General features: G+C 37.0%; 2 protein-coding genes across 3 annotated transcripts; both read right to left on the reverse strand.

Annotated features, from left to right (window-relative positions):
- Positions 1-6,163: 6,163 nt before the first annotated feature.
- On the reverse strand, positions 6,164-8,293 carry LOC137721802 (putative WRKY transcription factor 70). Of its 2 annotated transcripts, XM_088692829.1 has the most exons (4): positions 7,955-8,293; positions 7,669-7,858; positions 6,920-7,027; positions 6,164-6,808 (listed from the first exon to the last, which is right to left on the reverse strand). In XM_088692829.1, the coding sequence occupies exons 1-4, from the start codon at positions 8,088-8,090 to the stop codon at positions 6,319-6,321; spliced, it is 924 nt and encodes a 307-aa protein (XP_088548955.1). In that variant the 5' UTR covers positions 8,091-8,293; the 3' UTR covers positions 6,164-6,318. The 2 variants fall into 2 exon arrangements, with proteins under 2 accessions (XP_088548955.1, XP_068316915.2); XM_068460814.2 differs by having other exon boundaries at positions 7,669-8,293.
- A 7,774-nt stretch (positions 8,294-16,067) lies between these two features.
- LOC137723731 (putative WRKY transcription factor 54) lies at positions 16,068-18,144 on the reverse strand. The gene is made up of 3 exons (XM_068462925.2): positions 17,602-18,144; positions 16,845-16,949; positions 16,068-16,732 (listed from the first exon to the last, which is right to left on the reverse strand). Exons 1-3 carry the CDS (start codon positions 18,057-18,059, stop codon positions 16,240-16,242), a joined length of 1,056 nt encoding a protein of 351 aa, XP_068319026.2. The 5' UTR covers positions 18,060-18,144; the 3' UTR covers positions 16,068-16,239.
- Between the last annotated feature and the right edge of the window lie 918 nt (positions 18,145-19,062).

Consider the following 19,062-nt stretch of genomic DNA (forward strand, 5'->3'; position numbering starts at 1 on the left):
ACCAACACAATTAATGAGGACATGAGAGACCATCATTACACAAAACATAAACAAGGGAAGATGAAGGTCTATTGATCCATATAAAATCACATGCTTCCCCACAATATCGCGAAGCCAAAAGGTCCGCTGCCACATTGGCCTATCTTGGAGCCCAAGACCAGCGGCAATCTTGGAAACCACTCCCCAGATTACTACATCTCGCAATAACCGGGAATGCTTCCCAACTGCCCTTCCTTGTTATGTCCTTTAAACAAGAAATAAACTCCAAAGAGTCAGATTCCACCATTATCATATTTCATCCTCTGGTCATACCCAGCATATAACCATGCTAAATGGCTTTCGCCTCCATCATAGCTACACTAGTGGCTTTCTCCTTATACCTACATGCCGCCAAAAAACTGCCCTCTTCATCTCTAGCCACAGCTCCCGTATATCTCATCCCATCCGTTGCACACCAACTGGCATCAACGTTAATCTTCACAAATCCCGCAATTAGAAGGGACCAACCAAGGCCAATGATATCATCCCGAGGATTTGTCACAAAAGAGTGTGGCTGGATTGCCAAGGCGTCCCTGAAAGTTGAGGTCGAGTGAGTGATGGTTGCAATCACCTATGATGGGTAGATAGGTTGTTGATTGAATAGGAAGTTGCATCTTGCCTTCCATATATGCTAGCACGTAATGGCAATATAAGACATCATGTGGTTCTGCAACGGAAGTTGCATCCGTTGCACCCACGGGCATTCAAGAAATAAGTGTTCAATGGATTCGTCCCGAACCTGGCAGATAGGACATCTAGCAGAAGGCGAAGAGTGTTGATGGTGTAAGCTTGCCATAATTGCAAGTGCCGTATGCAGTGACTTCCACAGAAAACACCAAATTTTTGGAGGAACAATTAAGTGCCAAACATACTTCCACACAGCTCTAGGAACGAAATCCAACCAATGAAAAATGGGGCTCGTCAGTGATTGAATACAATTGTGAGCCAAATGGTATCCAGATTTAACTATAAACATCCCATTCTTCTCAAAAGGCTACACCAATCTATCCCTAAGAGTTGGATCTCCAATTTGAGTCTCCAGTATAGCATCCAACTCCTCCACAACCAAGAAAGGTTTCAAAAAGTCGATATTCCACTCCCCATTCTCCGAGTTAATTAACGATCCCACCATAAAGTTTGAGAAGACCTGCACCGTGCCAAGAATAGATGGTCTGCCTACTGGGATGGTCGGGAGCCATTTGTCAATCCAGACACGAACACAATTTTCATCCATAATTTGCCAGTGAGCGCCCCGTTTTAGAATATCTCTTCCAACAAGAATGCTTGACCAAGCCTAAGAAGCCCTTCCACCTCTCTTAGCATCAAGGAAAAAGCAATTAGGAAAGTACCTAGCTTTAAGCAACGACGCCCATAGCAAGTTCGGCTCCATTATCAGTTTCCAACACTGCTTAGCAAGGAGGGCCTCATTGAACGATTCAAAGCACAAAGACGTAGGGAACTTAAAGAGATTCATTGGGTAAGCGAGAATAGCTTGCGCCACTGCCTTTATTAGAACTTTGCGTCCCGCTTAACATAGAGAAGATTTTTTCCATCCTTGGAGCTTTCTCAGCAACCTTCCTTTAACATAGGCAAGCCGACATGTTTTTGATCGGCCCCAAATTGCCGGCACACCCAAGTATAAGCCCGGATCCCCGACTCTCTCCATCCCGATAATCATCGTCATCTGTTGAGATAATACCTCCGACACATTAGCACCAAAGAAAATGCTTGATTTCGCCTTATTAACTTGTTACCCCGAGGCTAAATAGTAGTCATCAATCATTCGAATTAAGCGTCGGCAATTCTCTTCCTTCACCTTAAAAAAGATCAAAATGTCATCTACAAACAAGATGTGAGAAATACTCGGAGCCGAAGGGCTCATTTGAACACCAATAATTCTTTTCTGCTCACATTCATTCTGGATAAGGAGTGATAAGACCTCACTGACCAACAAGAAAAGATAAAAGGATAAGGGGTCTTCCTGTCGCAACCCCCTGAAGGTGCAAATTTAGTCTGTGCTGCCCATTCAGCAGAAAAGCGAAATTCACCGAGGATATGCATCCCAAAATCAAGCTTCTCCACCGACCATCAAACCCTATTTTCTCCATTACTGCCAACAGGAAATCCCACTTAACCCTGTGATATGCTTTGTACATATCCAATTTAACACCCAATTCAAACTTGCATTTCGCTTTCCTTGTTTTTAGAAAATGGAACAGCTCATGTGCAATGCCAATGTTGTCTTGAATTAATCTACCCGCTACAAAGCATTTTGTGTAGGATAGATAAGATCCGGGATAATCTGCTTGAGACGATTGGCTAACACCTTTGAAAACACCTTATAGGAATAATTGCATAAGCTGATGGGTCGAAATTGTGAGACAGAATTTGAGTTTTGAACCTTCGGGATCAACACCAAGTGAGTAGCGTTAATTTGCCTTGGATCCATCGTCCCAAGCAACATCTCCCTGATAATATCATTCACATCCATCGCCAGAGTGTCCCAATGAGCCTGGTAGAAAATTTCAGGAAAACCGTCTGGCCTGAGGCCTTCAATCCACCCATCTGCATGGCAGCATTGTTCACATCATCAGCTGACACCGGACCACCAAGAGCGGTGTTCATTTCCGCCGAGACCTTTGGGGTTAAGCATCCGAGGACTTATCCCCACTCCATTGTTCCTAACGATGTGAACAGATTCATGAAATGTTCGTCAACCAGCCTCCTCACTTGATATGGATTGTCAACCCAATCCTCATCGTTGTTCTTTAAAGAAACCACCTTATTTCGTCTTCTTCGTTGTAAGGTAAACTGATGAAAAAACTTCATGTTAGCGTCCCCTTCCTGTAGCCATTGTACTCGAGACCTTTGCTGCCAATACCTATCCTCTTGACTCCAAAGCTAATCAACGTTTTTGGAAACCTGATCAATCTCTTGCTGATTCCCACGCCAGTTCCGTTGAAGGTACCCCAAGTGGTCCATCGTCTCCACAATTTTCCTTCCACAATGTTTGAATTTAGCATTGCTCCATCTAATTAATTTGGCATGGAAAATATTGACTTTTCTTTGACAACGTCCTTGCACTCACTCTTCTTCCCTGTTCACACCTCACAAGAACAGGGCAATGATCAAACCCTAAAGTTGTCCCATTTATTACCATAGTGTTAGGCCACAGTGATTGCCAGCAAGCGTTCACCAACCCCCTATCAAGCCGAGCCTCCACCAGCTGACCATTTCGAATCCCCCTCCAGGTGAACTTCTGCCCGTTGCAACCCAAATCAACCATCTCCACCTTGTTCATAAACTCGTCCAGGTATCGTTGTCGGTTGTAACGCACTTCAACACCACCCAACTTCTCATGCTTCCACAGGAATTCATTGAAATCCCCACCACAAATCCAAGGAGTGTTGCTTGGGCCGAAGGTCTAAATCATACCCCGCCAAAAATCCTCCTTCTCTGCCCAGTACGACGTTCCGTATACACCAGTAAACCGAAAGGTCTGATGCGACTCCACCAGACAACAGTTTGTGTCAATGTAGTGTTTGGAACAGTCTTTCACCTCCACCTGGACATAGTCATCCCACCAGAGGCTAAGCCTTCCTGCTCGATTAGCCTTAGTTAGGAGGTCAACTCCACAAATCAAGGAGTTAAATATGTATAAAACAATTGTATATACGTACTAGCCTATTAAACATTTATAAGACAGCTGTTACTCACCCGTGTCTTAGTTCTTCACTTACGTTATAATTTCAACCACTATAAAAAATAAAAAAATTAAAATGTTCCCACTCACTATTATTCTAAAATAAGAATGTGTTATTTTCCCATCCACTACTGTTCCTTAAAAAATGAAGTTCTATTTCTCCAACAACAAATTCTCCTATGACGATAGTCTACCAGGAAATAAATGACCTTCCAAATGATATGCGACTATGTGATTATGCACTTAATGTTGGAAAATATTATTATTTAGATTTATTTTAATGTGGTATTTTGGGCTTAGCCTATTAGAATTAAGGTTTCGTTTCCTTGCCTATTAGGGTTGTTGTTTAGTTTTCTATATATATATATATGGTACTTTGTAACTCTATAGTATAACAAATAATTCACAATGTAGTCTCTTGGGATTCTGTAGCCGTTTCGGTATTTTTATTTGTTTAATAATATTCTATTTTGTAATTTTGTTTGTCGCAGACTCTGATATTCAACTTAGTAGGTTTGATCTTCCGGGGTTAAATCTGTTCTTGGTAGCTAATTTGTTTGTCTTGTCATCTTCTTCGTTGTGATTTGGTTTTTCGTTGTGCCCTAGGTTAGGGTTTTGTAGTTTGAGGAAAAAAAAAAAAAAAAAAACTGAAGCTTTGTTGCACGAACCGCCTGCAACCTGATCAACCCCGATAGACCCACTTGGCGACCTGTAAAGCAACCACAACCCAAGTCCGCTGATTCGCCGCCGCTTTGATCCGCACTTCATCGCCACACCACTTCGCCACCCCGCACCCTGTACTCACGATTTCGTACCTGCACCACTGCACCTGCAGCTTGACGCGCTTCCGCAACCCGTCGTCCCTCGTTGTCGTGTGCATAAGCCCTGAAACCCCCGCACCCGCACCCCTTTGAATCTGCATCTTCGTACCCGCATCTGTCTGCATCAAAACTTTGTTTTTGCGTTGCCATCCCAGGAAGAAGAAGAAAAGTAGAAAACAGATAAAATAAAATAAAAGTGTTTGGAGCCCACGATATGTTGGGCTGTTATGGTTTGTTTGAAGGCCCTTTTGTTGGGATTGTAGATTGAAGCTACTGTTGAGCCTTTGTTAGGCTTGTCTGTTGTTCCCACCGCAACAATCGCTCACGTGCTTGGACTGGTGACCACTCGAGTGACGTTACGAAAGTTGGATTTTTTGTTTTTTTGTTCAAGTTTTGTTCGGAAGTTCGCAGTTTGCACTGGTATTGGCATTGGCATTGGCATTGGCACTGGCACTAGCACTAGAATTTGGAGTGTTGCATCCACGTCTACTTTGGCAAACCCATGTCGTGTACCACCATGAGTTTGACGGGAGATGTTGGAAAATATTATTATTTAGATTTATTTTAATGTGGTATTTTGGGCTGAGCCCGTTAGTATTAGGGTTTTGTTTCCTTGCCTGTTAGGGTTAAGTTAGTTTTATATATATATGGTACTTTGTAACTCTATAGTATAACAAGTCTATTGGGATTTTGTAGCCGTTTTGGCATACTCGTTTGTTTAGTAATATTCTATTTTGTAATCTTTTTCATCGCACACTCTGATATTCAACTCTTAAATAACTACAATTAATATTCAATCATCATCGGTTGCTAACTTCTTACTCTTTAATTGGAAAGGGCATCTACACTTTTTCATTAGAGAATTCCATATATCCTTGTCCTTTATGTCTTTTTGTGAATTCGGCTTACATACTATCCATTCCTTTCACAATTCTAAGGCTCTTGTTACCTTTTCGTGCCCAACCTATTATTATTATTATTATATATCTTTTAAAATTCTTATCGGTTATTTTATAAATGAATAAACTTGTAATTAAAAACTTAGTAGAAAAATAAAACAGTAGGGTAAGAATAACAACACTTGTGTATAACATCATTCGAATGAATACAATCAATTATTCAAAAAAATCTTCTTTTTATGATGATATCAGAGCAGGCTTTCTTGCTTACCTGAATCTCTTCTTTCTCATCGTTTTCCATTGTGGTTGAAGCTTTCAAGGGTTGCTCATCCTTGCCTTCAATCACTGATCCTTCACTATGGGAGACAACGACGATTCAAAGTCCAGGGACTCCACGATCAATACGTTGAGTCCATATTGTGTTCATTGTAAATTTTTAAGATGGTAGATGCAGGGGTAGAGATGGTGATTGTGGTGGGAGTTGTGTGGGTGGCAATGGCGGTTGAGGTGGTGGTAGTAGTTAATTGTGACAATAGAAGTGTCAATAGTGGTGATGGGTATAGGTGTGGCGGCATTACAAGTCTTATTTCTCTCTCTATACTGTCTCTCTAGCTCTTCATTTTCTCACTGGTTTCTTCTCTTCTTCATTTTCTCTCCAATTCTCAAATATTTCATTGTAGTTGATATATGTTGAGAATCACTTAACAAGAAGACAGAGAAAAAGGTTGCTTCTTTTTCTCCTTTTATTTTTTTCCGAAAATAACAGTGTTTACATGATTTTTATACCCCGAGAAAGCAACAAGTTTCTTCAAATAAACTGAACATACATATGATTTTCCTAAATCCAATTTAAAATTTAAAATCCGTATTGTGAAACTTCATTCTCGAAGTAAGACTCGATAATCCTTGAAAACTCCTCGTTGTAATCATACTGATCGATGCTTGATGAGAACTCGCTCATGAGACCAGAAGACTCAAACGCTGTCAGATCATTCGACACAAGATGATCACACGGTGATGAATGGTTGTGGTCACTTTTCACCATATGATCAGTTGTTGGCATATCTTCTTTAACGAACGCTTCTTTTTTAAACAATGATGAAGTGAAGGATGAGAAAAAAGGGTGCTCTTGTTTGTTTGTCAAACAGTTGGCGTTGTAAAAACAAATGAACTCTGAAGAATCTCTAGGACTTGCGGAATTCAAGACCAATTCCGAAGCGTTAAGGTAGTCTTTGCAGGTGTGATTCCCAAAATATGTGGTCCGAAACAGTGGTGGATGATCTTGAATTTGTTGCACGTGTTTGGTTGCTTTGCACTCCAATTTGTGAGTGCATCTGAAGTAGTTTCTGCATATATACAACACATAACTACGGTCAACTTCAAACTTGAACCAATTACCACTTTAATTATAGCAGTTTGTAACAATTTTACTAGATAAATCTCATATATGTGTGTACCTTGAATGCTTGGCATTGCGAATAAATTTCTGTCCGTACTTTCTCCATGCATGACCATCGTAAGTCAAAGCAGGAGTGTCTCTAGTCCAAGAGTTTTGTAAAGTCTTTCTGTAAGAAATCAAGAAGTTGCAACTCCTTGTTAGAACTTTAAAATTAATTTATAAATTCATTGAATTAGTCAAAATTCCCATCTATCGATTTGAAATGAAAGGTTAAGGTTAACTGGCATTGCTACCATGGTAAGAGGGATATAGGAATTGCATTGCCATGGTATAAAGGGGATTTTAGGAATTGGATATTTTGATCATTACATATAAGGAACACCAGAAGCATCCAATTTTTTGTCAGAATATGGCATAACATGAGCATATGAGCAAGTGGTAATCTTCACTCTTTTCTCTCAATATAATTTCTGTGCATTATTGAATAAATAAAATAAAATTATATTCGTACACATGAATCTAACAGGTGTTGTGAATAAATGAATTATAACTATAGTTGTTCACACATTTACATAAATCTAACAACTACTTTGAATAAATTAATTATAGTTGTTCATATCATGTCATCGGATGATTGCCAAAGTAAAACTCTTTAGCATTGTAAGTTTCATACACAAATGTCCGATATTGAATTATCAATTAATCATACATGGAAAGAACTTTATCACTTTGAACAATATATTAATGCAGATGTTGAATTTACCTAGGTACTAATTAACTAAAGATTAGAGAAATATAACTAATTACCTTCTCTTGTAAGAACCTCTACGATCCTTGAAGGTTGAAGTGCTCTTACAACTGATCTGCTCCTCAGTATAACCTTCAGACGTAATAGCAGGCGCCGCATGATCATGATTAGCATCCCAAGATGATGAATCTGCACCGGCGCCACCACCACTACCACCGTCACTTACACCACCACCACCACTACTATTCCCTTGAATTTGATCAGAAACAAACTCTTGATCAGACTCCTTCCCATTTATAATCAAAAGGCTATTCACAAATGACCACAAAATCTTATTAACAATACCTTCAGCCGATCCCCCCTCAGCACCATCAACAATAAATGACCTATTTTCAAAAATCCGACTAAGTTGACTTGCCAGTTCACGCCCTTGGATCAACTCTGCCATCGCTCTCTCCCTATTCGATAGCACACTCTCCATCGCTCTCTACCTATTTGGATCAGCTCCGGTTTATGTATATGTTGGAGAGTTTCTGGTGCGTGCTTAGCTGCAGTCAAAGAGATAGATGGGAGGTATCCTTTTATATCCGTCAAGAGGAGGTCCTTATGTTACAAGTTGGGATCCTCTCCGAAACTCACCATGCAGAGCCCATATAACACGAAATCTAGACCCCGAAAATTAAATCATGCGGTTCTCATTAATCTATTTTACTATTTTACTTTAAACAATTAGAGCTTGAATCTCTCTCTTAAGCGGTCCTTATTTAGGTCTTTGGGCTCCTCGCTCACATTCGGGACACAATCTTACAGACTCCACGCGATTAACTTGTTTCTTCCCACTAACGGCTGGATGAGCCTCCACGTAATGCTACAAATGTTGTACGACGTCATTGCATGAGGTAACCCTGATGTCGTCAGCCAGTGGTTCCTTACGTGTCCTTGTCTGACCTTCTGGAAAATTTTAATCATTTTCTATTTTGCTCACTTTTTTTAAACCAAAAATTTAAGAGTCTCAAGTCGTTATATCAAGTTATCTTATACAAATTCTGAAATAATACTCTCATCCCAATTGGATCATATAAAAATTGTTGGCCAAAATGACGATTGCATCCTCAAGGAGATTGTGTGATTTGAGCCTTTGAGGTAGATTATTACGTTATAAATGGCGAAGAGAGCGGCATTAGGGTTTTGTTGATAAGACGACATTAAGGTACTAGTTGAATTTCACATTGTAAATGTGATCATGTGATAGTTATATATAACCTTTTATATATTATGATTAGCATCATTGTATTACAATATTGTTATAATTTTTCATGAAGCATAAATGAGTTTGGTTGGAATATTCAAAAGTCCACGTGCTATGAGTGTATATACATAAAAGATTTGAAAAGAAAAAAAAAAAAAAAATATATATATATATATATATGTAAGAGAGAGAAGTTAGAGAGAAATGTCAAAGAGAGGAAGAAAGAGAGAAAACATGGCAGTGGGGAGAGAGACTTTTTTCTTCAAATTAGAGAGATGCTTTGATGAATGTGGGTGAGTAAAGAAAAAAAAAAACTTTTTTTTTTGTGCAAAATTTAGTTAATGCCCATGATTTTTAATTGACTCAACTATAGATTTAGATTTCATCTTGAAATTAACTTGTAAGCAAAAAGACAAGTTATTGTTAACAAAACTCGATTACAATTGTTTTCATGATCTCAGTAGAGAACCCTTCTTCTAGTAAATTAGACTAATTTGATCTGCACCAGCTCAAATGTTCAAGTGCTTTGAATTATACGGCCCTGGTCTTAAGGGTAATTTCATCGATCTTAAGCAAGATTTGTGAACTTGTAATTGCAAACAAATTAATAGGTTTCGTTTATGAAAAGAATAAACAATAAAAATAGAATAATAGCTAGAGCACTACTCAAGTGAGGATTTTAGACAAATGTTTGAGATCAAGGCAATGCAACCACGTGTATTTTCAACCCAGATGGATTTACTCGTGAAGAAGGTTTTATATGGAATGGGTTCACCGTCACATAGATTTTTGGAAAATACTTAGAAATATGACATTTTTTTAATCTTGAGACAGAAATAGGACAAACCGGTCATACACACCATGCACAAAATTCCCCGCACATACTAAAAATCATCAGCCCATTGCATCACTTTTTTTCTTTTGGAAGAGAAGGCTGTGGAGAAAGCTCTATGAGCTCTGGTTTTCTGGGTTGAGCTCAGATTTCAAAGAGAGGGAAGTCCAAAGAGAGGTGAGAAAAGTGAGCTAGGTTTTGGGTTGACCTCATACCTCTGATTTTGATAAAAGTGATGCGAGAAAGAGGTGAGAGGAGTGAGATGGGTTTTGTAGCATATTTTCTGTTTTGGCCTAAAAGTTCCTTGTTTCTGGCGACTGAAGCTTCGGCAGGCATAGTAAGGTAGGGTGTTTAGTTTCAAATTTCTACATCAATGATTTATGGAATAAATGGTTTGTGTAAGATGAATTAACACTTAAAAGTTAAATTAGGGTTTGTATTTCATGTTGGGGCCTATGGGTTGTGGAATAAACTTTACTTTTTGACGTGCTACAAAACTAGGATGGAACAATTTCTGGTTCAAGTGTTCAATTGCATAAATTTGTGAAATTTTTTTCGTAATGTGCATGTGGTGTGCATGGCTAGAACTTAATATGAGAAGTGGGAATGTCTACTAGTTATGACGCACGTATGTTGGGTCTTAGAATTTAGTGAGTATGACCACAACCTAGTTGGCCTCGGCGAAAAATAAAATTAATAAAAAGCTTAGAGAACATTAAGGGTCATGCATTCTATGAAATAATGTCAATGAGTATCATGTTTTCCATGTGCACGGTTAAGTGGAGGTTGATATACGTAACAAGACTTTTCAACCTATCATTTGTACTATTATTGTTGTTAAAGTTTCTTTTATTAATACGAAAAACAGCTTTTTGCCCAATCTCCAGTTTTGTGCATGTACTATACCTATGATATACATGTGGTGTGCATATAGTGTATATGGTGGTGACATCACAAGTGATGATGTTATTTTGCTGATTTCGAAAATAGAGCTGTGAGTTCTGGGTTTTTGGGTTGGCTCAGATATGTGAGCATATGTGTGTGTGTCGTGTACATACAATGAGCATATCCTAAAATATTCATCCAACAAAACACCAATTTTTTGCCAATCTTTAGTAAACACCATCACAACATTCAAACAAGGTAGGGAATCCCATGATATAGAATAGGGAGAAATTGATTAAATTTTGTTTCACTATTACTTCATACATCTTCTAGGTTTATTTTCCCATTTTCCAAATATGAAAAAGCTCACTTCTTTAATCCCACTAATTTGCAAATACTGGAAGGAATAGAGCAAACAACAAATGGATTTTCTTGTTTTGGTGGTGTTGACCCTTCCTGCCCATGATGTTCATAGAGAGAGAAAGAGAGAGAAAGAGTGGGCTTTGTTCCCAGCAGACACTGTGAGTGCACCGGCAGTTAATGACTAGGCTTTGTTCCCACCCTCGATAAGAGTCCAGTGTTGGTGGTCTCGAGCCTCGATTGTTTGCCATGTTGCCGGAAAACGGCCGAACAATTCGTAGCTTGCTTAAGTTTTGATCCCAACGATTGTGGATAAGATTCATGACAAGGCTAGATGTTTTGAACTCGTGAGGATGAGATGAAATTGGTGGTGGCTTCGTTTTGGACGGTATTGGTCGGGATTATTGTGCACCGTGTGTGCACAATGAGAACGAGAGAGAGAGTGCATGACGGAGAAAGTGAGAGAAAAGAAAGAGAGGGAGAGAGAGTAGAGAAAGAAATAAAAAAATGAGAATAAATAAACCATTTATATACGTGGGCAATTGATTCATTTCCAGGTGTAGAAAAAATCCTATTTATGTTCAATTGTTGTGCATGGCATGTGCATATTCAAAAAATCTTATTTATGTCCCAAGATTAAGAAAATGTCATATTGCTGGGTATTTCCCTAGATTTTTTGTCCAACCAAGTATTGTTATGTGCAAGTTTTTCTCTGCATGAAAATACATTATTAGATCTAACGCCCATGGTAATGAACTCGTTCTATGTAATTTACTCTTACACTCATGAGTCTTGACCATTAAGTCATTGACTGACTTCAAATGTTCAATAGTTCAACTTTTGGGTGTAAGAAATCGGTAACATGCCTGATTTTTTTTCTTCCCCCTATTGAATGTATTAATTCCAAATCGAGAAAATAAAGGACATTGTATGTAATTATAAGTAATTGAGTTACTCCATATATTATCAATTGGTTTTATGGTGGAATCTCAACTTCTTCATGGTATCAGATTAGGTTGTCCCTCATGTAAAGACCAACGACCACACCTGCTCCACTTCTTTCAGTTTGTGTTGTCCACATATTTGGCTTGAAAATTCACCACAGCTGAGGGGGCGTGTTGAGAGTATGAATCCCACATCAGGGAACCAAGGGACATTGCATGTGCTTATAAGTAGTTGTGTTACTCCCCATATTGCCATTTAATTTTATGGTGGAACCTCAACTTCCCTCCCACACAAAACATGCCTAGTTTGTTATATGTTACTAATTTCACAAGTGTAAGAAATGAATCCAGATCCTCGCCGGATCCTCTTTGTGAGGATCCCGGGAATCTGTAAATCGTGTTCGTTCATCGTACATCGTGCAGTCAAAAATCATTTTAAATTTTTTTATTTAAAATTATACACAAATAGTACCTGACAAAAATTGATCACACCATGTATGATAAATGAACACGATTCACGGATCCCCAAGATCCTCACAAAGAAGATCCGGAGAGGATCCTGTTGGATAAGAAACTCTCTGTCTCTAGCAAAAAATCAAAAATTCATGTCCACTTGTAGAAGTCGTGTAGGAATTTATTCTTTATAAATTTTTGTACAAATTATCTCTAAAATTAATGTATTGGTCACTGGAAAATGTAGCGGTGTAGTACCCTTGGTACTTGTTCGAGTTCGTCAATAGCAATATCATTATCGCTTCTTGTACCACATTAAAGATAAAATGCTTGGGAGATCATTTTTTTGTGTCATCTGACATGACAAGTGATATGTATATGTCACGTTAATTAATGAATTTATCTGGTTGAATATTGTTTGTACATATCACTTCCACAAAAAATAGTACAAGAATTTGGAATAAACATGTGATCTCTTTAGCATTACTCATATTAATATGGTTAGATCTCACATCCATTATTAAAAGGGTGCCCTGGGGCACATTTATTACATCCATCTCACATAAATAAATAATAATAAAATCTTGTTTCATTTAAAGAATTTAAACAAAATTATGCCAATGCTACGCTAATTGGTCAACATAACAAAGAGCCAATGAAATAAAAACATGTGTTTAGCATCGACACTAATCTTGAAATGGGTTTCATAGTAACATACTAAAGAGTCAAGAGATTGTTCACACTATTTGTTGCCACTTAACTATAAAGGAGTCAAGACATGTGTGTGATAGATGGTTTATTCATCAATTATAACATTACACTTTAAACTCATTCATTAAGGAAAAAAAACCAACTAATTAACTTGATAATCGAGAAAGATTTCAAACCAAGAATCAATTACACCATGACAAGTAGATAAAGCTCTTGAAGCCAATTTTAAAATTTATAGTTGTCTTGATTACACACCTTAATTGTCAAAGGAAGTAGATTTCGTGCTTACACACCTTTGCCCATGTGAGTGGATTATTCTGCTCTTGAATGAAGTGGACCCTCTTCACACTGTAGGATCGGCCAATTAATCAATGGTCTTCAGTCGTCTAGCATAAACCCTAATTTGGACGGTTCAAAATGTCAACGAATTTTGAAAGACAATGCTTAACTCGTGTCTATAAAGAGTTATTTAAACTTTTAAGTTTTGCGTTTTTAGTAAGTTACCTCTGTTTCAGAGTGGAATTTTGCAAGTAGAAAAAATAATGAATTTTACATTATTGAGTATACTTTTTTATTGTGTCATAAGAGCGATTTGAACTATTAATTATAATTAATGATTGTGTTTTGTGAAATCTGTAAACCCTAAACTTTTTTGTGACCTTTTTCTAATAAAAAGTTTACTTTATTAGGGAGAGGAAAAAAATTCGAAAGTATTACAATAATTTAAGAAAGAGAGTGTTTTGAACCCAGAACGCATGAGTAGAAATCCAACATCATATCCACTAAATATTGGACCACATGTAAAATCATTGATTCTAATTAAACTTCTTCTAAACCCTTTTGTGACCTCTTTCTTCAGCTGCAGTTAACCTATTAATACTAATTAGTATGGTTTGTGAAATCATTAAACCCTAAACCCTTCTGTAACCTCTTTTTTCTGCTGCAGTTAACCTATTAGTTCTAATTAGTGAGTATCTTTTGTGACAACTCTAACCCTAAACCCTTTTGTGACCTCTTTTTTCTTCTGCAGTTAAGCAAATATGTAAAAGATAAATGATGAAAAGTTACCTTTCCTGGGTAAAGAAATAGAAAGAAAAGCCTCCAAAATTCAATTTCAAGTAACTCCAACAACCCTTGACAATGTAAAATGATTGATGGTGGTTGCATTTGCATGCAGAGTCATGTGCTATTAACAAAGTTTCATGATCCTTGAATCTGAAGCCAAAAACAGCTAGCTGTGATGCTGTACTGTACGGAGTAGAAAATTGGACCAGTTTTTGATATCGCAATAGCACATTTGTTGCCGAAAATTCCGGTCACCCCAGGTATGGGTTCACACTGCTCAGAATTTTGTATCAAGTTATAATAGTTTGATCTTGTCAACGAGAAGGGAGGAATGGTTGCATGCTACTTGATTTTTTATTATTTGGAAGATATGGTTTGTAATATGATGCCAAAAACTGGTCAATACAAGAGATCATCCAGTACCGTGCCCGCTAATTTGATTAGGAATTTTATACTAACTCACCTTTAAGCTTTAGTTGTTATCAAGGTCCATCGGAATTGGGGTAGATTTTTTTTCCAGGAAACACCATCAACAAATTTCAAAATGAGACCAGTTTAGAAATGCTTTTGTGAAAAATACTTCTACTTTTACTGCTTTTGTTAGAAGCATAATAGAGCTTTTATTTAAAATTCAACAGTAGCTTATACGCGTTAATTTCAATTAACACTCTTATTATAGCGGTGAGTTTAAGAAGTGTGATCCTTATTTTATAAAAAATAAAAATGATCGCATCTATGCATTACACTCGATAATTGGACTTATTTTACTGAACTCAAATTTTCCGGTTCACGTTTAAGAAATCTATATTAAATAGAGAGTGATTTATTTCTCTTCTTTCCGTGAAATTACATAATAATGTCATGTGTCATGAGAACAAGTTACATGACATTGATTCTACATGGCATCACGTGCTATGACATAAAAGCACGCAAATAAATTTTCACATGTCTTTATTTTATTAGCACAAGACGCCACCAAGACGATGTACCCATGTCTGACAAGTCTTTCACCATGTGCCCTTCTATGTTCCTCCCAAAAAGATTTCCCCACTAAGAGCATTTCCAATGCAAGGACTCAAATATTATATTTTGGTCCAAATACAAAGCATCTCTCAAATGCCACTCATATTGAGTTTTGAACTTTTGAGGCAAAGTGAGACCCAAAATGTGAGATTTGAGTCCAACGTGGAGCCCATGCCACTAGAGAAAATGTTATTCATTCAAGAAAAATGAGATTTGAGTTTTGAGTCAATCATCTCTAATGCACAAACTCAAACTGTTAAAATTGAAATATAAGTTTTGAATCCAATATTTTCTACTTCAATGCAAAAACTCAAATCTTAAAACTCTAAATGAGTCTTAAGACTTAATTAGTCTTTACATGGGACGAGAAAACCACAATACATAAATTCACTATCTTTTTAGAACCCAAATATAAAAATATAGATTCAAAATTTGAGTCTTGCATTGAAAATGCTCTAAGAATCCTTTTTGGAAATTAAACTCAAAATTCCCAACCCATTCTTAAGTAGGTGCCTCACTATACGCCAAAATTACTTTCATTATCCTATTTTTAAAATTTTCTTTTAATATTATCATAAACCTTTGTAATCCAAAAGCCTAATTAGACGACAAAGGATAATTTAAGGCATCTCCCACAAACAATTTTGAGATTTGAAAACAATAAAAAATATATATAGTTGAGTTGTATTACTGACACTTTAAAGATTTTATTGTGCACTTCTTATATAATAATTTTATTTTTACCAATAAAAAATATTAACAATAAAAGGAAAATTCTAAAACTATGGGGTTCTTTTTTTCTTTTTTTTCTTTTCTTTTTTTTTTATTTTGTGCATTTTGTTTCTATTAATAGACCGTATCAAATTTTATCAGATCTCTATTAGAAGATAAATTTGATTAAGAATTGTCATGCATTGTATATGAAAAAAGTATATGTTGAGCATAATTAAGCTTCCATTAATCACTTCACAAGAAGAAATAGAAAAAGGTTGCTTCTTCTTTTCGTTTTTTTTCTTTTTCGAAAATAACTGTGTTTACATGAGTACGCACTCATCATCAAGTTTCTTCAAATCACTGAACGTAAAATCCAATTTACTACACGGAGTAGCTAGCTACTAAGTACGCACTCATCATCTCCGTATTGCAAAACTTCATTATCAAAGTAAGACTCGACAGCCTTTGAAAACATGTTGTCATAATCATATGAAAACCCGCTCATGGGACAAGAGGACTCGAACACCGTCAGATCATTTGACACAAGATGATCACGTGGTGATGAATGGTTGTGGTTGCTTTTCACCGTATGATCAGTTGTTGGCATATCTTCTTTGACGAACACTTCATTTTTAATCGATGAAGTGAAGGATGAGAAAAAGGGGTGCTCTTCTTTGTTTGTTGAACAGTTGGCCTTGTCAAAACAAATGAACTTCGAAGAATCTTTAGGACTTGTGGAATCCAAGACCAATTCCGAAGCGCTGAGGTAGTCTCTGCAGGTGTGATTCCCAAAATATGTGGTCCGAAACATTGGTGGATGATCTTGAATTTGTTGCACGTGTTTGGTTGCTTTGCACTCGGATTTGTGAGTGCATCTGAAGTAGTTTCTGCATATATGCAACACATATAACTATGGTCAACTTCAATCTTGAAACTATTACCACTTTAATTATTGCAGTTGTAACAATTTTACTAGATAAATCTACTATATGTATGTACCTTGAATGCTTGGCATTGTGGATAACTTTTTGTCCGTACTTTCTCCATGTATGACCATCGTAAGTCAAAGCAGGAGTGTCTCTAATCCAAGAGTGTGAAGTCTTTCTGCAAGGAACAAGAAGTTGCAACTCTTTGTTAGAACTTTAAAACTAATATATTAATTTAACGAATTAGGCAAAATTCCTATCTATTGATTTGAAATGAAAGGTTGAGGTTAAGTGGTAATGCTACCATGGTAAGAGGGATATAGGTATTGGATATTTAGATCATTATATATAAGGAACAACAGAAGCATCCAAATTTTGGCATAATTGGCAAAACATGAACATGTATGAGAGCAAGTGGTAGTCTTTCACTTTTTTGTCTCAATAGAAATTCTATGCATTCTTGAATAAATAAATAAATAATTATATTTATCCACCGGAATCTAACAGCTATTGTGAGTAAATTAATTATAGTTATACTTGTTCACACGTTAACATAAATCTAACAACTGTGGTGAACAAATTAATTACAGTTGTTCATACGCGCATGAGTATGATTGCCAAAATAAAGGACTCTTTAATGTTGTGCGTTTCATACACAAATGTTTGAGACTGAACAATCAAATCATACATGGAAAGAGTCTTTAACTGGAAAAAAAAAATCACTTTGAACACTATGTTAATGCAGATGTTGATGAATTGTAACTAGGTAGTACTTAATTAGAGAACCCTAAAACTAATTACCCGGATCTAAAGAACCTATAACTAATTACCTTCTCTTGTAAGAACCTCTACGATCCTTGAAGGTTGAAGTGCTCTTACAACTGATTTCCTCCTCAGTATAATCTTCAGACTTACTAACAGCCGCATGATCATGATTAGCATCCCAAGATGATGAATCTGCACCGTCACCACCACCACCACCAACACCACCGTCACTAACACCAATACCACCACCGCTAATTTCAGTACCACCACCACTAACACCACTACTATTCCCTTGAATTTGATCAGAAACAAACTCCTGATCAGACTCCATCCCCTTTATAATCAAAAGGGTATTCATAAATGACCCCAAAATCTTATTAACAATACCTTCAGCCGATGCCCCCTGATCACCATCAACAACAAATGACCTATTTTCAAAAACCTTACTCAGTTGACTTGCCAGTTCACGCCCTTGGATCAATTCCCCCGTCGCTCTCTCCCTATTTGGTATCGCACTCTTCATCGCTCTCTCCCTATTTGGAACAACTCTAGATTATGTATATTGGAGAGTTTCTGGTATGTGCTTTGCTGTGGCCAAAGTGATTGATGGGAGGTAACCTTATATATCGGTCAAGAGGAGCTCCTGATGTACAAGTTATGATCCTCTCCGATCTCACCATCCGATCTCAAGAAGTAAAAATTTCAGACCATCCAAATTGAATCTTACGGTCGTTGTTATCCGAATCCCTCTCTCGTAGACGGTCCAGATTCAGTTTCTTGTGCTCCGGACAGTGTGACATGGGACACAACCTGACATGCGTCTCCCGATTAACTTCTTTCGTCCCACTAACGGCTAGATGAGCCTCCACGTAAACAAATGTTGTACGACGTCATTGCCATGAGGTAACCCTAAAGTCGTCAGCGAGTGGTGTTCTTACCTGTCCTTGTCTGACGTTCTGGAAAATAGTTATTATTTTTTATTTTGCTCACTTTTTTAAACCAAAAATTTAGAGAAAATTATATAATAGTCCCTCAACTTTCATTCAATTAGAGTAATAGTCTCTTAATTAAAAATATATGCTCATTGGTCCCTTAATTCAACAAAACGTGCAGCTATAGTTCTTTTCGTCAACTCAGTCAGAATTCTGTCAAATTGAGTCATATTGGAATGACTATTGTTACAATTAAGTTAAAGTTGAGGGATAATTGCTCTAATTAGGTTAAAGTTGAGGGATCATTTCTCTAATTGGGTTAAAGTTAAGGGACTATTATTACAATTTTTCTCTTTTTTTTTCTTTCATATTTGCTCCTTGATTCAGCCTCACATGTGTGGCACGTGATTCATCTTGATGGAAGTTCTAACGGAGTTGACGAAAATGACTATAGCTGCACGTTTTGAAGAATTAAGGGATTATTGGTTATGAATTTTTAATTGAATGATCATTACTCCAATTACGTTAAAATTGAAGAACCATTATTACAATTTCCTTAAAAATTTAAAAGTCTCTAAGTCGTTTTATCATATT

This window comes from Pyrus communis, chromosome 4, assembly GCF_041283825.1.
Source record: "Pyrus communis isolate YQ-2024b chromosome 4, ASM4128382v1, whole genome shotgun sequence".
NCBI classification, from domain to species: domain Eukaryota; kingdom Viridiplantae; phylum Streptophyta; class Magnoliopsida; order Rosales; family Rosaceae; genus Pyrus; species Pyrus communis.